This window comes from Chelon labrosus (genome assembly GCF_963514085.1).
Source record: "Chelon labrosus genome assembly, chromosome: 19".
Lineage (NCBI taxonomy): Eukaryota > Metazoa > Chordata > Actinopteri > Mugiliformes > Mugilidae > Chelon > Chelon labrosus.
This window is the reverse complement of record NC_140352.1, coordinates 19,432,885-19,448,654: the sequence shown is the minus strand read 5'-3', so window position 1 is coordinate 19,448,654 and position 15,770 is coordinate 19,432,885. Positions and strand designations below refer to the sequence as shown.

Here is a 15,770-nt window from a genome sequence, read left to right as displayed (position 1 = left end):
TGGCAAGAAAAGTCACCACACAATAAAAACTCAAATGGTGGGATATTTTTTAATTGAGACTTTAAAGAAAGATTTCCAGCAAAACATGAACAGATATGACTTCACACATTAGGTAAAGCAGTGCACCCATTAAAATCTGAATTTCATTATAATTCTAGTCACAATAGAATCCGTCCAAGTTGGGCCAAACATTTAATTTATGACTTTCCATTCAATTTCCACTATATCCATTTGGAAACTTCAGCCTCGCATGCTGACAACCAATTATTTTCTTTATGCTAAATAAAACAAAATCAACATGGAAACAAACTAGAAATCAAGAGACTTGCCATCAACACAATTTAAAACCTATACTGGCCAACCAAATAAATTCCCTTCCCTACTGGAGGAATAAAATAAAACCTGATTAGTAAAAAAGACAACAGGAAACATGGGTTGGATACTAATGCTAGCAACTTCAAAACCTTGATGTTCTGAATTTGAAACTTTACGTGGGCTTTAGAGAACTAAGTACAGGAGACAGTTATGTGGACAGACATTCAAGACTTTGCCATGAAATAGTGGAAAGAGATCTTCAGAGGGAGAGGGCAAAAAAAAAAAAAACAATTTGATAGGAAAAAGCTTTTCAGATCATGACAATCAGTAGGCCCCAAATATATGTACAGACAGATTCTTTATCAAAAGACCAGTTAATAATCAAAGAATATGGATCAGTCACATTTTATTCTCCAGGCCAGCAGACAAACTTGCTTTTTCTTGTGGACTGACTGACTGAGGGCAGTTAACAGACAGCTATCAAATTACAGATGTGGAAAATAGAGCACACTCCACTACTGATCAATAACCAAAACCCAGAAACCAAATGCATTCAGATTATTCTGGATGCTGGAAAGAAGACTCCATCCACAATTTCACTGTGGGTCAGCTGGATTAACTGTTAAAGCAAAGAAAGGAAGCAGGCGGGAGAACAGATAGGTCAAGGCAAGAACTGTGTGTAATTTCAGATTATAAATGGAAAGGGATGAGAGAGATACGAGAGGAAGCTGTCTGTGTGTCGCAGTGGATGGAGTTTGGTCTTCAGAGGTCCCCCATGTCCCTGTCGTCTCCCCGGCGGGAGTCTGACCTGCCGTTCATGCCGTCCCTCCTTTCTCGCTCCCGTGACCGGTCTCTGGACGAGCGCTCTCGATCCCTGGATGACCTGCGAGACAAAACCAACGGTCGGGGTTAAAAGAAATACAACTACAAGTGTACACAAAACAAATGTATAAAACAAGAGTGTAACTGTAAAGAGACAACTTTAAACTCCAAGTGGATAAAGTCTCAACAGCTCAACAATGGTTTTAATTTGGACTGCAAGACACTGGTCTAATATCGTCAAAGAGCAAAAAGACTGACGCACTTTTAACGTCAAACCAGAGTGAGCTGATTGCATTTATTATCATTTAAAAAAATCTCCCTCATAGATCATCATGCATTAGTTTTATCTTGACTCATTTTCTGTCTTGGAGGTGTTGCTTGGAAGTGTGACTGTGTTGGTGTCAAATGTGTATTACTTGTGTCTAGAGCTCTGCTCGTGACTGTGACGGTGTCCTCGGCTGCGGGAGCGAGATCGGCTGCGATGGCGCCTCCTCCTCTCCCTGGAGCGTGAGCGAGAACGGCGCTTATCTCGTGATGAGGAGCGTGAGCGTCTCCTTCTGCGGTCACGAGAACGGGACCTGGCAAAAATAAAACAACTTATTATAACGACCGTAAATGATTTTAAATAGTACGTAAAAAAAAAAGTTTAAATAGATAGATGGATAAAGTGACTTCCTTACCTTCTATGCTCTCTGCTCCTTGATTTGGTCCTAGAAAATAAGCAGATAGCCATGAGGTTACACAGTAATACATGCACTTGAAACAATACCTGAACTTCAGTAAATGTCATTAGGATTTCGAAAGTTTGCACTCACTTCCTCTTCATCCTCTCCTCCTTCTCCCTCTCTTCTCGTCTCTTTAGGCGCTCCTGGTTTCTCTTCTCTTGTTTGTCGACCACAGTTTTCTGATCCAAATAAAAAGATTCCACTCAATTTGATGTGAAACCAACTTTATATAAAAGTCATCTTTCTTTCTGGTATTTTTTTTAATATCAGGACTGTATCACTTCTAGACATACTGGAGACTACTACTGGGTTTGCCATGTACATGGTGAGACCTGTTGGATCATACCTTTAGTTGATCCAGTTTCTCTCTGATCTGAATGAAGCCCAGGTGAAGCTTCCCACCAAAATGGTCGGCCAAACGACGGTCATTGTCGTGGAGACCCAGGTAAGCAGAGCACACCTCACACACCCGAAGCTTCTGTTGCTGGAAGCTGGAGGCCGGCATGGAGTTTCTGTATTCTTCCTGAGGAGGCACAGGAGGGAAAACAGGCAATGAGGTATAAGGAGATGAAAGCACATTATTCCACAAACTACCTCTCAAACACTCTTTACTCACCTCTGCATCCTTCTTCCTGGTGCGGACCTTCTCCACTTCCTGCAGAACCTTCTGGGCCTCGTCCACATTGCCCTCAGCTCCGAGCTGTTCAGCCTTCGCCAGGAGCTTTCCAATTTCCTCATTAAGCTCGTGCACCTTCTCTGCCTATGATACAGTCAGAACAAAGTAGGTTATGTTAGACAGGGTAAATTAAGACTCAAGATTCACAACGTTTATAAATCTTTCGTTATTCACCTTTGCTGCCACCTCAGCGCTGATCTCTTCTTGTGTCTCAGCCAGACGCTTCTTGGCTAGTTCTGTCCTCCGGTCACAGTCAGCAATGAATGACTCCAGGTGATCCACCGCCTTCAGGAGCAAGAAAATTTGTTAACAGAAAAACTAGTATTGTCACTCAGCAAATACTTATGAGTGTTCCCAAGAGACTTGTGGAGCTTTAATTACAGCTGCAGTTTCGTTTTGAATGGTTTTGCTGAACTATTTTGCATATGAGCTGAAACAGCTGCAACTTGAGTTTATACATTAAATGTACATATTCAGCAAGGCAACCAGTCCTTTAAAACTGTCACCTCAAATATCATTATGCTAATTCACTTACACATATATTACTTATAGAAGGACATCACTTACATCAAGCTCAAAGAAAAGATCTCGCTCCTTGGAGGCTATTTCATAATCTGCCCGTAGTGCCAGGTCGTGGATCTTTGTACACTCCCCCAGGTCCATACGCTGTCGACAAAACACAGACAGTTGTTACTCAAACTGTGGAAGGATTTTTGTCTTTATTTCAGTATTTTATATCCTCTTCAAAGCATTCAGCAGATTTCAGGAGCTGAAGACACAGAGCAACTGTTTTCAGGTGATCTAAAGTGTAGCCTACTTACAGTTCCAGACAGGATGTCATGCGGACAGCAGTTAAGAAGGTGACTTTTGCAGACCCGCTCGTCACTGAACTTGACCCTCTGCCGCGTCTCATCTCCTGAAACAGTCCAGAAGAACAAACAGTGAGAAAGACCTCACATACTTGATAAAAGGGGCGAGGCATCCAGTGCTTTAAAACATTTTTCTATAACTGCATTACATTCACTTGGCGTGTGTCACCATTTTAAGATTTTGTGCCCACCGAAATGAGTGAAAGCCAAGTACATTACCGATAATACCAAAGTTTATTATTTCTATTCAGATTTATTTCATTAGTGTAATATTACATCAAACATTAAATAAAATAATGTCAAATGAAGTGTGGCTAAGCATGTATGCGGTACTTCCTTTTATCTTGGTGCTTACCTTACCCAAGCCTCAATTATAAAGTGTGGAATCGTAATTGTAAAAAGCTCAATGTCCACATTGTAAATGTGGAACCTCAAGGACTGGGTTACAATGGGCAACACAATGTTAAAATAACTACACGGCTGACGTTTCAATAAACCAGCGTCAACAGAGTTTCCTTCATTTTACATATTTTTAGTTACATTTCAGTTGACTGTGTATGGAAGTCTATAAAAAAGACTCTAAAAAGGAATGTAAAGACAAATGTTCCAGCCAAGTCCTTTACAAATATGAAACATTGAAAAGAAATACAAAACAAAAATGAAACAAAAAGAAATCCAAGAAAAAAAAAATGTAGTTTATACACACTGCGATCTGCACCACATACTGTACCCTTCTGCATCTTCAAGACCTCAGCTGCAGAATTTTAAACCCGCTGTAGAAAAGTATAAATGGGAACAGTGTTCTTGCCCATACCTGTAGTAAGAAGTTGGGAGTGATACACAAGTCAGATTGAAAATGATGTGTGCAAAGTTTTTGTGTGGACTGATTGCTAAAATGTCCTTCTGAAAACAGACGTGTTATGGAAAACTGCTCGTTTGGATTCAACGCGATCAGACGTCTTAGCTCAAGCTGTATATGTAAACCTAATGCCAGTGAAGATTTACCCATTTGTATAATTTAAAAAAGGGCTACAATAACTTCCGGAAGGCAAACAAATTGTTTGGATATTCATCATAACAGCTTTAAAAATTATGTGTGACTCACGGCTCGATGAACATGAGGCTTTTCTGCAACTCCTTTGCAGATTGATGTAGGCTGGCAAAGATACACTGAACCTTAATGAATAAAATAAAGGGGCCACAATTGTTCAGTTTGTATGCAACAAATGTATGGGAAGAATTTGATATCAATCGCATCACACATACACCCACAAACTCACAGCACAAACTCACGCTAACTGTACAGGTCGAATTATCAACTTCTTAAAAGAAGATCCGCTTTGCTGCAATTTCATTCAAACTACTGTCAGAATGAAACCGATTTAGAAAACGGCAGGGCAGAGCTATAAACTGCCATTTCCTGCCCACCAGAATCAGACTTGGCAGCTGATTTACCAGTTAATGTTTGTATCCAAAAGACTGAAAGCAAAAGAACAAATACTGTTTCTGTAATTCACGCAGCTTCAACAACAACCAATTAAGAAAATCAATTATTTATGTTATACATGTTTACATTTTTCAGTCATATCAGACAAAGTTTTATTGAAGTATTTACAACTAATGAAAGAATGTCCAATTAATACATTAACTATTTAAAGTAGCCAAGTATAGCCCCACTTTACACTGGCATTATGATACTACTCATACATAAGGGTTTTTGTGATAATATGTAAAAGATCCATTTTAGTGCATGATAAATTTACTGCTGCAAGTCTTTTTTTTTTTCAGAATATGCTGGTGGGATTGTATGTGCATTTTTTTTCATCATCCAGTGTATCCGTTCAATAACTCAGTCCATTTCAGAGTTAAAGCTACTGGTGGGCCTCATGCCCATTTAAGCCAATGGGTCCTTAAAAGTGTTCACGAATATTACGAAAGCGACGCAATAGCAACAAAGTTCACACTATTACAAATGTATTAGTGGCATGAATAGCATATTTCACCTGGCCCACTGCTTAGCAGCACGTCACCTGTCGGTTCCGTAACACCACAATAAACATTTAGCTAGCCATAGCGAACTTAGCTACTAGCTAGCAATTCCGTCAACACTCTAAGTCAAACGGGGAAACGAAAAATACTTATTTGGAATAAATACAGCCACATTGGATACAAACATTAAAACCTAACAATGTGTGAAAGGCTGCATTGACCTAGCGTTACTGTATTTTATACAGCCCTCTGCAATACATCCATTCATGCAGGTCTGTCCATCACACGCCAACACAAGCCAACCTCAGCAGTGGCTCCATCTTGGCTAGCTAGCTAGCTAGCTGAGCTAGCACACTACGGCAACTCACCATCCCTCGCTGTTCCCATTAGCTGGTCGAGTAAAGCTCTCATTTGAGCTTGGGCAGACATTGTGGGTCTTCCGTTGGTATCGCTACAGAAAAATTAAGCAACTGAAATCAGTTCCTTGGTTTGTTTGTTGGGCTAATTGAATATTTATTCATCCAAGCATCCCCCCTCGCAGCTTTTCTCTCTGGTCGTCAGTTTCCGTTTGACATAAGGGAAATGACGCCACGTCCTGGCTGAACAAGGAAGGCTCTAATGGGAGGGTTGTATATCTGAATTTGACCAATCGTAACGTTCAAGACTAAGTCAATCAGCCAATCAGAACCCGCTGAACGTTATGGACGGTCGTCGGGGCTGTTTTGCCCTGAGTTAAGCCTTTCAGGCATCAACTTTTCACAGATTGCTGTCCCTTGGTAACGCCTCTGAGAAACAAATTATATTTGAATTTAGGCTAGATCATTTTAATGTACGGATTAGTATCATGGTAGGAGTTGTGACACTGTCTGAGTCAACAAATCTTCAACGTATGTCTACCTGTGAGTCATCCTCAGGGTAAATAGCCTCAAAGTGGGCTTGCCTGTAATTTGTTTACGCAGCGGAGGTTGACAGGCAGCTGTGTGTGTCAGGCCTGCTAACCTGCTGTTAGCCATATCAGTGACCGCAAGAAACCACAGCGGACAGTTTAAGTAAGAAAAACTTTTCTCCAGTCGGCGTAAACTATCCAGTTTGACTCAAATGATGGGTATTTTGTGGTAACGTTACTCATAGTTGTGTTTTGGAAGCAGGTTGTTTTTGTTCAACAAGTTAGCTAACTAACCTAACCAGGTGTTATACGTAAACTTTTCTTAACCAGTCTAACTAACATGCAGTGCTATTAGACTTTAAGCTGGGTGGAGAAAACGTTTTCCATTGGTTTACTTGACAAACATCACACTGCGTGACTGGGTTTTTTTTAGACAAGAGCTCTGTTTGCTTTGTTAAGGCAAGTAAGTTGATAGCACTCATTGTATTGTTTCATACCCGAGTAAATCCCCTGTGGCCATGATACAAATAATAGGGTGTGCTGTGCTGGGCCATGATGACTGTTTATTACGGGTTTGTTGTTTTGGTGCCGAGAAATCTCTGGAGTTGGTGCTGGCACCAGTGAATAGACACAGATCCACAAAGGTTGATGCAGCAGAAATAGCTGGAATCACAGACACTGCTGCCTCCGGTATTTTTCACGTATTATATCTGAGAATACCAGCGAGTTTCTTTCTGGTTACATGCAGATTTGTATTCCTCTGCACACTGGGACAGATGCAGATGTGAGCTAAATGCAATGATGGAGTATTCGCTCAGTAGGAGATAAGCAGGATATTGAGGTTTTACAGTATGGTGTTCTCTCCTTTTAAGTAGATCTGTTGGACAGTAATGAATAAAGACAACAATGGAGACCCAAGACCATGCCAGTGAGGGCGACCCTCTGAAGAGAGGAGAAGACGGGGCGGAGGCAGGAACTGCACCGTCGGCAACAGAGCTGAAAAAGAAGAGCTGTAAAGAAGCCCTGGGTTTTGCCAAATTGACTCATTGGAGGACCGCAGTCTTCTTCCTGTCCTTGTTCCTCTGCCTCACCATAGTGTTTGCCTTCTCCTTTATCATCCCTTGTCCTGTGAGACCACAGTATCTCATTACCTGGAACAGGACTTTCTATGAAGCAGGTGTGTACAGTTGCTTTGTGTCACATTTTAGTTGTGTCTGAAATATGAGACTAAATGGTGACTCTCTCTTTCTCCACCATAGCAACCTATGACTTCTTAGCTATTGAGGACGCAAACAAGGACAAGGTGATGGATGTCCTGTTTGTCGTCAAAAGCGCTGTGGGCAGCCAGAACAAATCGTGTCCTGAAGAAGGTACACAGAGCTTTCCCCTCTGAATGTGATTACGAGATAAGAAGATTTTGATTGCTCACCGTATCACTGCTCTGTTTTATGTTTGTTCACTCTGTGTATTTTGCAGGTCTGCCCTCGCCGTGTGTGTTCTTGACAGCAGTGGATGGCACAGACGGAGAGACGCTGTGGGAGCGTCCGCTGCATCCTGACTTCCACTGGGCTCAGTGCGGCCTGCAAAAAGAGACAGGCAGGAATTGGGACTGTCTGGTGTCCCATTCTGATCAACTCACAGCTGTGAACCACACTGGTTAGCTACTCCCCAGTCCTTGTACTCTGTACTATACCTTACATTACACTTTTTTATGTATATTATGAAATCTGCTATGTGCTGTGCAGATTTTTACAAATCTGTGCGTTTGAATAATTTCTGTGTTCTTGGCTCCTATTCAGTGTGACAGCAAGTTAGTCAAAGGGTGTAAAAGATTGTGAATACTTAAGAAATACTGCACTAAGTTGAACTTAGAAGACTAAATTCTCCTGGGTTGTGTGTTTCTTGTCAGGTGGTGTAATTTGGCAGAAGCCTCAGCCTACTGGTCTGCACAGCTCTTTGCCTGTTCATAGTGTTCCTGATCTGGATGGAGACGGAGTCAGTGACGTGGCTCTGGTGGCATCTGACAACACGCAGGTAAACACAGATCAGTCATTTTTATCTGTTTATTATGCTGGCATTTATTTCCTTGCTTTTTAGTCTTACCATGCGGCTATTAAGTCATGTCATGATCATGACTTTGGAATGTGTACATTTACTTGAATGCTGATGATAAACTGCTTTAACAGCAGAAGCATTAGCAGTGAAATATTCTGATAGTTTTACAGCAATGTAGAGTTCATACTGTTTCAATGTCACCTGTTTTATCTACAGACTCAGCTGGTGTTGCTTTCAGGAAAAGATGGTCTCCAAATTGGCTCTACGGTGGTCCTTGACTCCACAGACACAGCCAATCATCTCCTTCATTGCACGGCGGAAGGTTCTTATTATGTACTACTGCAAAAAGGTTTGTTTGTGAAAGCAGCTATGTCAAAGACAGCAGGGTTGTACTGCAGAAATGCAGTCAAACCAGTCAAGAGGTTTCTAACTGGCAAACTCAATCCAAGTAGACCCATGTGTCAGGAATTAGCATTACATGTAAGGTGCTCTTTAGAACTAAAAGAGAGAATAACTCAAAGTCGGAAAGCTTGAATTTTATATCTGGAAACCAATGGGATTTATGAATGTATTAGCCTTTAGAAGGAGAAGAGACAGATCAGTAGGTGTGAGCGTACGCGGCAGCAAATATGATTCTGATTCTAAAGAATACAATAGAAAATGGTGTATTTATGCTTATGTGGAAACTTTAGAGTTTGTCACTGTAGTGTAAAAGTAGCACACTGGCAGAGTCGTATGGTTTGTCTTATAGTGGTTAATTAAGTAGTTTTATGTGATACATTTATAAAGCATTTCTTGCAATGTGGTTTAACACCTCAGTTTAATCTGATTCTCACAGGACTTCTTACGGTCAGATTACTTCTCCATCCGGTCTTTACTTATATTATGGCAGCTCTAATTTTAGTAGAAAAAAATGCCCACGTGTGTGCATGTGATTGTACTACCCTGATGACAGCAGTGAGTAAGTGTGTATCACCCACAGACACTGGTTTGTACGGCCTGGCTCTGTGGAGGATTGCTGCTAAGGCTAAAGCAGGGATGGAGGTCGGCCTCAAGAAGGACAAATACTTGGAGAGAAATGCCAGTTCCACATCTGGACTCGTACCCATCTATGAGTAAGAAGCAGCCACTTCAATGAAACATGGTGACTTTAGCCTGAGACTTTTGGCCTTTTGCTAATATTTGTTTCTGCATTTTAGATCTGATGTAATAAGTCAAGTGCTCAGAATAGAAAAAATGCGTGATTCATCCAACCTGCTGGTCGTGACTGGGAACGAGGTGGCTTTAATCGATGGGAAAACAATGCTGCTACTGTGGCGATTCAATACCAGCTCAGTCCTCAGGTATTCTTGCTTAATATGCCTGTTGTGCCTCAGTTGGATATTACATATTAAAATATAATATCAACTAAACGTATTAACATTACTACAGAGGTGCCTGTTGTTGGGGGAAATACATTTCTTTCTCCGTTTTATTCTTTCAGTGAGCCCTCCTTCGGTTACTTTAACAAGGATGATATACTTGATGTTGTGGTAGAGGAAGGTATCGGCAACGACACTAAGAGGGTAAGATGAGTTTAAAATCTACAAACACTGCTGTGATGCCTATATTTTATTGTCTACGCCGCACTTCTCTTCTATGATGATCGAATCAAACATGAACTGCTCTACTTTCCGTCTGTATGTAGATACTAATTCTTGATGGGAAGTCGGGTGGTCTGTTGTGGGAAGTCAACCTTCTGGCCAGTCCTAACTCACCAAGACCCGCCTCAGTACACACCTCCAACTTTGTCTCAGTGTTCATGTTTTGGGGCATGATGCCCCCAGTCTCAGACTCCAACTCATCTGTAAGTACACTGCTCTGTATGAAGAGATGTATTTTACGCAGGGGTTCACAAATTGTTATTTGACCACTCAAATGCTTTCTTCCAGGCACCGATCTCTAGTGACCGACGCTCTTACATGCTGCATCCTCTCCATTCCAAAGTCCTCCTGGAGTCCACCAATGTCATGGACCACATTATAACATTCAAAGGTGCTTTTTAAGATTTTTATTTAAATAAATGTCTGTCAAGTCACTACCTGTAAGCAAATGAGGTTTAAATATTTATATATTTTCACTATTATGAACTAAGTTGGACAAAAATGTGGTTACTGCATAAACAGATAACTAACAGACTGAATGGTTTCAGAAACACAGCTTGACTTATTATGGAATATGTACAGGATATACAGTGTGTTTTGACAGTGAGCTTATCTCTACAAATGCTTCTACAAAACTAGACCATGATCATTGTATTGCAATTTCTGACAGAAGATCAGTTTGAAATATTGTAATGAAAAAGAAGGAGCAGTCACAGTGAGCTGAGGCTCGAGGCGACATACCTCCAACTTGGCAAACTTATGCTGTGTAAAATCAAATCACAGATGGAAAAGAACAATTATTTCCTGATGTCTTCATTAAAATGATAATAGTTAATTTTTCTGCCCCCGGAATTCTGGGACCTGTAGTATTAAACCATGTTTGCCGTTATCACCACGTGTCGCCAAATCAACCAGGAGTGAAATCTGAGACTGCCACTTTACTACAAAATTATTATCAGTCAGAGATAAAAGGGATGGGGAAACACTGGTGTTAGCTCCTCCCGTGACTGTTTCTGTGTATTTTTTCCAACATAGCTACGCTGATGGAGCGTGGGCGCCATGCTGCTTACTTCCTGCTGACAGGTCCTGTGAAGGAGGGGGCTGAAGGCACTGTGGTCCTCAGCAAGCGGAAGCTGAAGCAGGACGTCCCTGAAAGCAAGGTACTCCGCATCGGGACCGGTGGGACTTCGGAGACTGAGGAGGACATCAAAGAGGCCTTCAACCGCCTCCGCTTCCGAGACTGAAAAGACCAACTGTAGCAATTACAGTATTTCTTTAACCATTTTGGCACAGCTGACTTGACTTTAAAAAACAAAGTATGTACACTAGTTATGACCTTCTAACTGCTGACCACCAAAGAAATTCCTTTGTGTGTAAGGGACTTTAGCTTGGCCTGATTTGACAGAGTTCTTTCTTTTCTGTACTGTCAAGAGAGCTACTGTTAGCTGACAATCAATCCGCACAAATTGCTGTCCTCCTGCTGATAAATCCATCAAACCTGCCTCTGATGTACTGTTTTTAGCACTTTCATGCATCGGTGACCTTAAAATGGCAGAGGCTGGATTATTATTTTAATCTATGCAACCTGGTATGCTGCCCTGTGCTTTAAAGGTAGCATATGCATGCTACCACAGGGGTTAGTTCCCGTGTACTTCAAATGACAGTAGCCTTAGAATTACTCAGAGGATTAGTTAACTTTGAGTAAACTTACTCCAACTGTACTGATGTACACTGAAACTTGAAATACAACAGAAACCCCACCAGCTTTATGGTACAAACTATGGTTACATTTTTTGTTGTGTAACTAAGTAAGAAAAGCCTTGTAGTCAATGGTACTGTTGCTGATAATCAATGCATACATGTCCATTATTTACTTAATCCAAGATGCTGTAACTTGTGATAAACCTGCACTCTATGCTGAATCTCAAAGGATCTCTACAATACAGAGTTATTGCCATTATTGTTCTATTATTATAATATTGAGTTATTGCGGTGCGTGTACAGCTCCTTATGAAGCTGTTATGAGGTAAATAAGGTTTTTGTTTTTCGCTGAACACTAATATTATTATAATATTCTGTATTGAACCTGTGGAACGGGGCCTTTTACTGGAGCTTACTTTTCTTTCTGACCTGTAATGAAATGTGTCTGGGAAATATTAAAACATTTTCTAAAACAATGGCTCTAGTTTAATGTCAAAGATGTCTCAATATAGGGGCAAACGCAGGGAAAGTACAATTCAAATTTATTAGAGGATAACCCCTTGAGATGTATCATCTCGTCTTCCAGGGGGTCCTAATTATACAAGGTTTGTATCGTTCTGTAGATAGTCCAGATCAAGTCCCTTGAATATGCTTCTTTAATCTACTGATTTAAGAATCAGCTCAGAATACTTCGTTGTGCCACATTTGCCTCAGTGAAGTTGAGGAAAAGAGTAACAATTTAATGTATTTTGTAAAGTTAAGAACCAATTTAGGCCATTTTTTTTTCTTTAAAAACAAGTGTAGTAAAAGTAGTATGACTTTCAGATAGGTGGTAACTGGCATGGTAATTTAATTGTGAACAAAACTGGTGCCATTAACCCGTTTATTGGGAAAACAAAACCGCAAAACCGTCAGCGTTCACCCGACTATAAAAGCAGAGCCTTTGCTGCCCTCTTGTGTATGTACGCACACATTACACCGCAGACAGTGAGGTCCATGAACAGTCCATGGATAAGAGGAAGTCAGTCACGTATGGGTGGTTTGTTCCCTGTACAATTGGAGGGTGTCGTGTTGTTTTCTATGACGCACGAGTCTTGGCGGGATGCTGCCCTCCTAGATGTGTCCGCCGGGGAACGGAAAGTCGCTCCTTGTAGGGAAATGACCGGCTCGTTACCTCGCAGTATCATTTGAAAAACCCGTGGACTGGGAAAAGCGAAGAGAGCGGACTGGGTGGGCGCGGTGGAGCCCGAGCCGCGCGTAAAGGCGCACAATCAGCTGCACGCCGCATGGCTACAGCGAAGATGCCGAACGGATTGCTTTTGAATTGCCTTGCGGGGTTGATTGTAAGCAGTAGAGACCACAGAGTACAGTTTACACGTCACGGATGCTAAGATCCCGAGTTCAATGAAAGTCCACGGTGTAAAAATGCCCCGTCATCCATCGTCATTCAACAGAGCACCAACTGCTAAACATCCTCCCTCACTAATAAGGACCCTGTGTTAATTCTGTCTCACAAACACTGCTGCTGCGCCTCCACACGATTTATCAGCCGTAATTCCTAGACAGTTCTTGGTTTCTCCAAACACAACATTTGCCAGCAGCGCACGTAATATCTCCAGCTGAATGCTCCAAGATGTGAAGCCTATTAAAACTTTAAAACGCACTCATGGCCACCCAACCCAACCACCTTTGATACTTCAAACAGGTCCAACCTGTGTCAATGATTAACACTGCGAGACGCAACACTTCCGCATTGAGTGAGAACATCTGTCCGCGGAAGATGGAATTAAAAAACTTGAACACTGTCGTGCTTCTCTTCTGAGGTTTCACTTCACCCCCTTTTAGCGTTTTATCACACCCGTATGACTTCAGACAAACCCGTGCGCTAATCATGAGCCGTTGGCGTGTGAATGTCTGTTATTTCAATGTGACCTGAGTCCGCCATACCGATATGATACGACTGCACGGCTACAGCGCCTCCAAACCCGAGCGCACGCGTGTGGCGCGCACACTTGCTTATCAGGAGGAACGAGGCACTTTCACAGTCCGGTATAAAAGTCACTTTGAGCTCGAGCCAGGAACCGCGACAAAGGTAACGATCACCTGCATGTCTTTGCAATTTTCAACCATTCACATACCTTAAAGTGCATCTTTAAACGCTATATATGTTAAATGAGCAGTTATCAGGAAAAAAAAAAACAAAAAAAACAAAGGCTCAGCCGCCGGGTCCAAAAATGATAGCACTAATTTAAGTTTCGTTTCTAGATTGTTCTTTATGTATTTTCAGACATTATCACAGGAAAAAATTGCCTTGGGAAAATATAATCACAAGAATTTAAACGTTAAATTAAGCGTTTGAACGAAAAAGAAACAGAAACCAGGTCCCGTCAGAAGGAAATGCTGGTAATGTCCTAATGGGTGACGCTGTTGATGTCTGCCATGTCTTCTACCACCTGTGTGTCCTATTTCTTTTCGGATTTTGGGGTCATGCGTCCCATTTTAGGCGCTTGTCGTTTAATAGTCGACCGCATACATCAGTGTGTTATGCTGCAGATTTGAGGTGCGGAAGGAGAGCTGAATGAAATTTCTAGAAAGAGTCGCTAGAGTGCCGCATGCAGCACCCCTAAAATTTACCCAAAAATAATCCTCTGCTGAGCTGCCAGCCAGTGCGCATATGCAGACACAGAATCCTGTCACCGCACAGGTTAGAGACACACACCACGGCCACGGCTACAGGTGCTTTCACGCTTTGTTTGAAATGATCCTTGGTAGCTGCAGCAGGTAAGGGAAGAGGCCTTATTGTTTTCTTCTGCACCCTGCTGTATCCACTGATGATATTCTCTTGACAGAGGTAAAAATGGCTGAGGACATTAAGACCAAACTTCAGAAATACCGCACTGCTCCCTTTGACGCCAGATTCCCCAACCAGAACCAGACCAGGAACTGCTGGTCCAACTATTTGGGTAAGGCTGCAGAACATGTCAAGGTCAAAGGGGTCCACTGTTGTCCCAAACATATCTATGAATGAGGACATGAATGAGGAGCTGTGTAAGCTTTAAGTTAATACAGCTCAGTTTTTTTGAAGGTGTTGTACCTTTTTTTATTTATTATTTATTGTATTGTCATCTACTTATTTATTTTAAGGGCTGCTGACAGACTACTTTTGACATTCATTGTTGTTTCTCTATTAATAGACTACCACCGCTGCCAGAAAGCTCTGGATGCAAAAGGAGTGGACACAACCCCATGTGAATGGTACAGGAGGGTGTATAAATCAATCTGCCCCATGTCCTGGGTAAATATACTTAATATATATTTTTTCCCAACTTTTTAAAGTTGAAGACAAATGTCAGAAAATGCACTGGGTCTGGCCCCTTGTTCGAGGGCTGAGTTTGTACAGCAGGGGTCAAACAACTTTATCGTTCTTCACATTCCTGGAAGTCGCTGCTGAGAGTCAAAACACGGAAATGAGGAGTAAAAGTTTGAAGTTCTCCCTAATTTATCTCAGCTAAGTTAAAAATACAATAAGGTACAGTCGGTTTAGTGTTATTTTTTTCAACCTAAAACATCAAAGTGCATCATATGGAGTGTCATTCCCACTGATCGTACTTTAGTTCTCACCCCAATCAATTATAATACAGGACGTGTTTAGCATTAGCTGACATTACTGATAATGAAAATCAAAGATAGTATTCAAGGGCTAAAACTGTTTACCCTAATGCATTAAGGAAACTAATATTCTTATCTTTTCCTCTGAAATTTTGCTCCTTCAGATCCAGAAGTGGGACGACCAGCGAGAAGATGGGACTTTCCCAGGAAAAATCTGAGACTGCCATCTGTAAAGCTGTAGGTCTGCAAAGATGCAGCGTTTCCAGCTGAATGTTTGTATATGTGGTGTGAGACCATCAGGCTCTTTAACGGCGCTCTGTCTGAGGGGCACACCGAAACTGAATGGTCATTCCTTACAAGAACCTTTAAAATGTACAGCAGATTCTGCATTAAAATATCTCAGGATATATTTAAGGATCTCAGTCGTCCTGTTGTTTTTCTTCTCTTTCTACGGTATGCCCTTCGTCCCAAAAGAGAGTA

At 41.5% G+C, this 15,770-nt stretch overlaps 3 protein-coding genes across 8 annotated transcripts; 2 read left to right on the top strand and 1 right to left on the bottom strand.

Moving 5' to 3' along the window:
* Positions 1–35: 35 nt before the first annotated feature.
* On the bottom strand, positions 36–5,976 carry luc7l (LUC7-like). 4 transcript variants are annotated; one of them, XM_084567697.1, is made up of 12 exons: positions 5,765–5,920; positions 4,513–4,583; positions 4,138–4,221; positions 3,360–3,454; positions 3,106–3,204; positions 2,713–2,823; positions 2,479–2,622; positions 2,209–2,385; positions 1,953–2,041; positions 1,818–1,847; positions 1,554–1,715; positions 36–1,198 (listed from the first exon to the last, which is right to left on the bottom strand). In XM_084567697.1, the coding sequence occupies exons 3-12, from the start codon at positions 4,145–4,147 to the stop codon at positions 1,078–1,080; spliced, it is 1,038 nt and encodes a 345-aa protein (XP_084423823.1). In that variant the 5' UTR covers positions 4,148–4,221; positions 4,513–4,583; positions 5,765–5,920; the 3' UTR covers positions 36–1,077. The 4 variants fall into 4 exon arrangements, with proteins under 4 accessions (XP_084423823.1, XP_084423824.1, XP_084423822.1 ...); XM_084567698.1 differs by having other exon boundaries at positions 3,360–4,180; XM_084567696.1 differs by lacking the exons at positions 4,138–4,221; positions 4,513–4,583 and having other exon boundaries at positions 5,765–5,976.
* A 301-nt stretch (positions 5,977–6,277) lies between these two features.
* Positions 6,278–12,159, top strand: fam234a (family with sequence similarity 234 member A). Of its 3 annotated transcripts, none has more exons than XM_084567505.1 (12): positions 6,278–6,295; positions 7,158–7,459; positions 7,542–7,652; positions 7,759–7,938; positions 8,192–8,316; positions 8,554–8,686; positions 9,320–9,452; positions 9,537–9,680; positions 9,821–9,902; positions 10,025–10,183; positions 10,269–10,371; positions 11,016–12,159. In XM_084567505.1, the coding sequence occupies exons 2-12, from the start codon at positions 7,189–7,191 to the stop codon at positions 11,222–11,224; spliced, it is 1,650 nt and encodes a 549-aa protein (XP_084423631.1). In that variant the 5' UTR covers positions 6,278–6,295; positions 7,158–7,188; the 3' UTR covers positions 11,225–12,159. The 3 variants fall into 3 exon arrangements, with proteins under 3 accessions (XP_084423631.1, XP_084423629.1, XP_084423630.1); XM_084567503.1 differs by lacking the exon at positions 6,278–6,295 and adding an exon at positions 6,306–6,445 and having other exon boundaries at positions 7,155–7,459; XM_084567504.1 differs by lacking the exon at positions 6,278–6,295 and adding an exon at positions 6,362–6,445.
* A 1,180-nt stretch (positions 12,160–13,339) lies between these two features.
* Positions 13,340–15,743, top strand: cox6b1 (cytochrome c oxidase subunit 6B1). The gene is made up of 4 exons (XM_084568334.1): positions 13,340–13,773; positions 14,531–14,644; positions 14,876–14,976; positions 15,455–15,743. The coding sequence occupies exons 2-4, from the start codon at positions 14,539–14,541 to the stop codon at positions 15,506–15,508; spliced, it is 261 nt and encodes an 86-aa protein (XP_084424460.1). The 5' UTR covers positions 13,340–13,773; positions 14,531–14,538; the 3' UTR covers positions 15,509–15,743.
* Positions 15,744–15,770: the final 27 nt, after the last annotated feature.

Bases quoted from the DNA above. Each gene is read 5' to 3' on its own strand.
- luc7l (XM_084567696.1), bottom strand. From the start codon at position 5,825: ATGTCTGCCCAAGCTCAAATGAGAGCTTTACTCGACCAGCTAATGGGA. The intron at 3,455-5,764 runs GTGAGTTGCCGT...GGACTGTTTCAG, and splicing joins AATGGGAACAGCGAGGGATG to GAGATGAGACGCGGCAGAGG. The intron at 2,386-2,478 runs GTGAGTAAAGAG...GTGCCTCCTCAG, and splicing joins CCAGGAAGAAGGATGCAGAG to GAAGAATACAGAAACTCCAT.
- fam234a (XM_084567505.1), top strand. From the start codon at position 7,189: ATGGAGACCCAAGACCATGCCAGTGAGGGCGACCCTCTGAAGAGAGGA. The intron at 8,317-8,553 runs GTAAACACAGAT...TTTTATCTACAG, and splicing joins TGGCATCTGACAACACGCAG to ACTCAGCTGGTGTTGCTTTC. The intron at 10,372-11,015 runs GTGCTTTTTAAG...TTTCCAACATAG, and splicing joins CCACATTATAACATTCAAAG to CTACGCTGATGGAGCGTGGG.
- cox6b1 (XM_084568334.1), top strand. From the start codon at position 14,539: ATGGCTGAGGACATTAAGACCAAACTTCAGAAATACCGCACTGCTCCC. The intron at 14,645-14,875 runs GTAAGGCTGCAG...CTCTATTAATAG, and splicing joins CTGCTGGTCCAACTATTTGG to ACTACCACCGCTGCCAGAAA. The intron at 14,977-15,454 runs GTAAATATACTT...TTGCTCCTTCAG, and splicing joins CAATCTGCCCCATGTCCTGG to ATCCAGAAGTGGGACGACCA.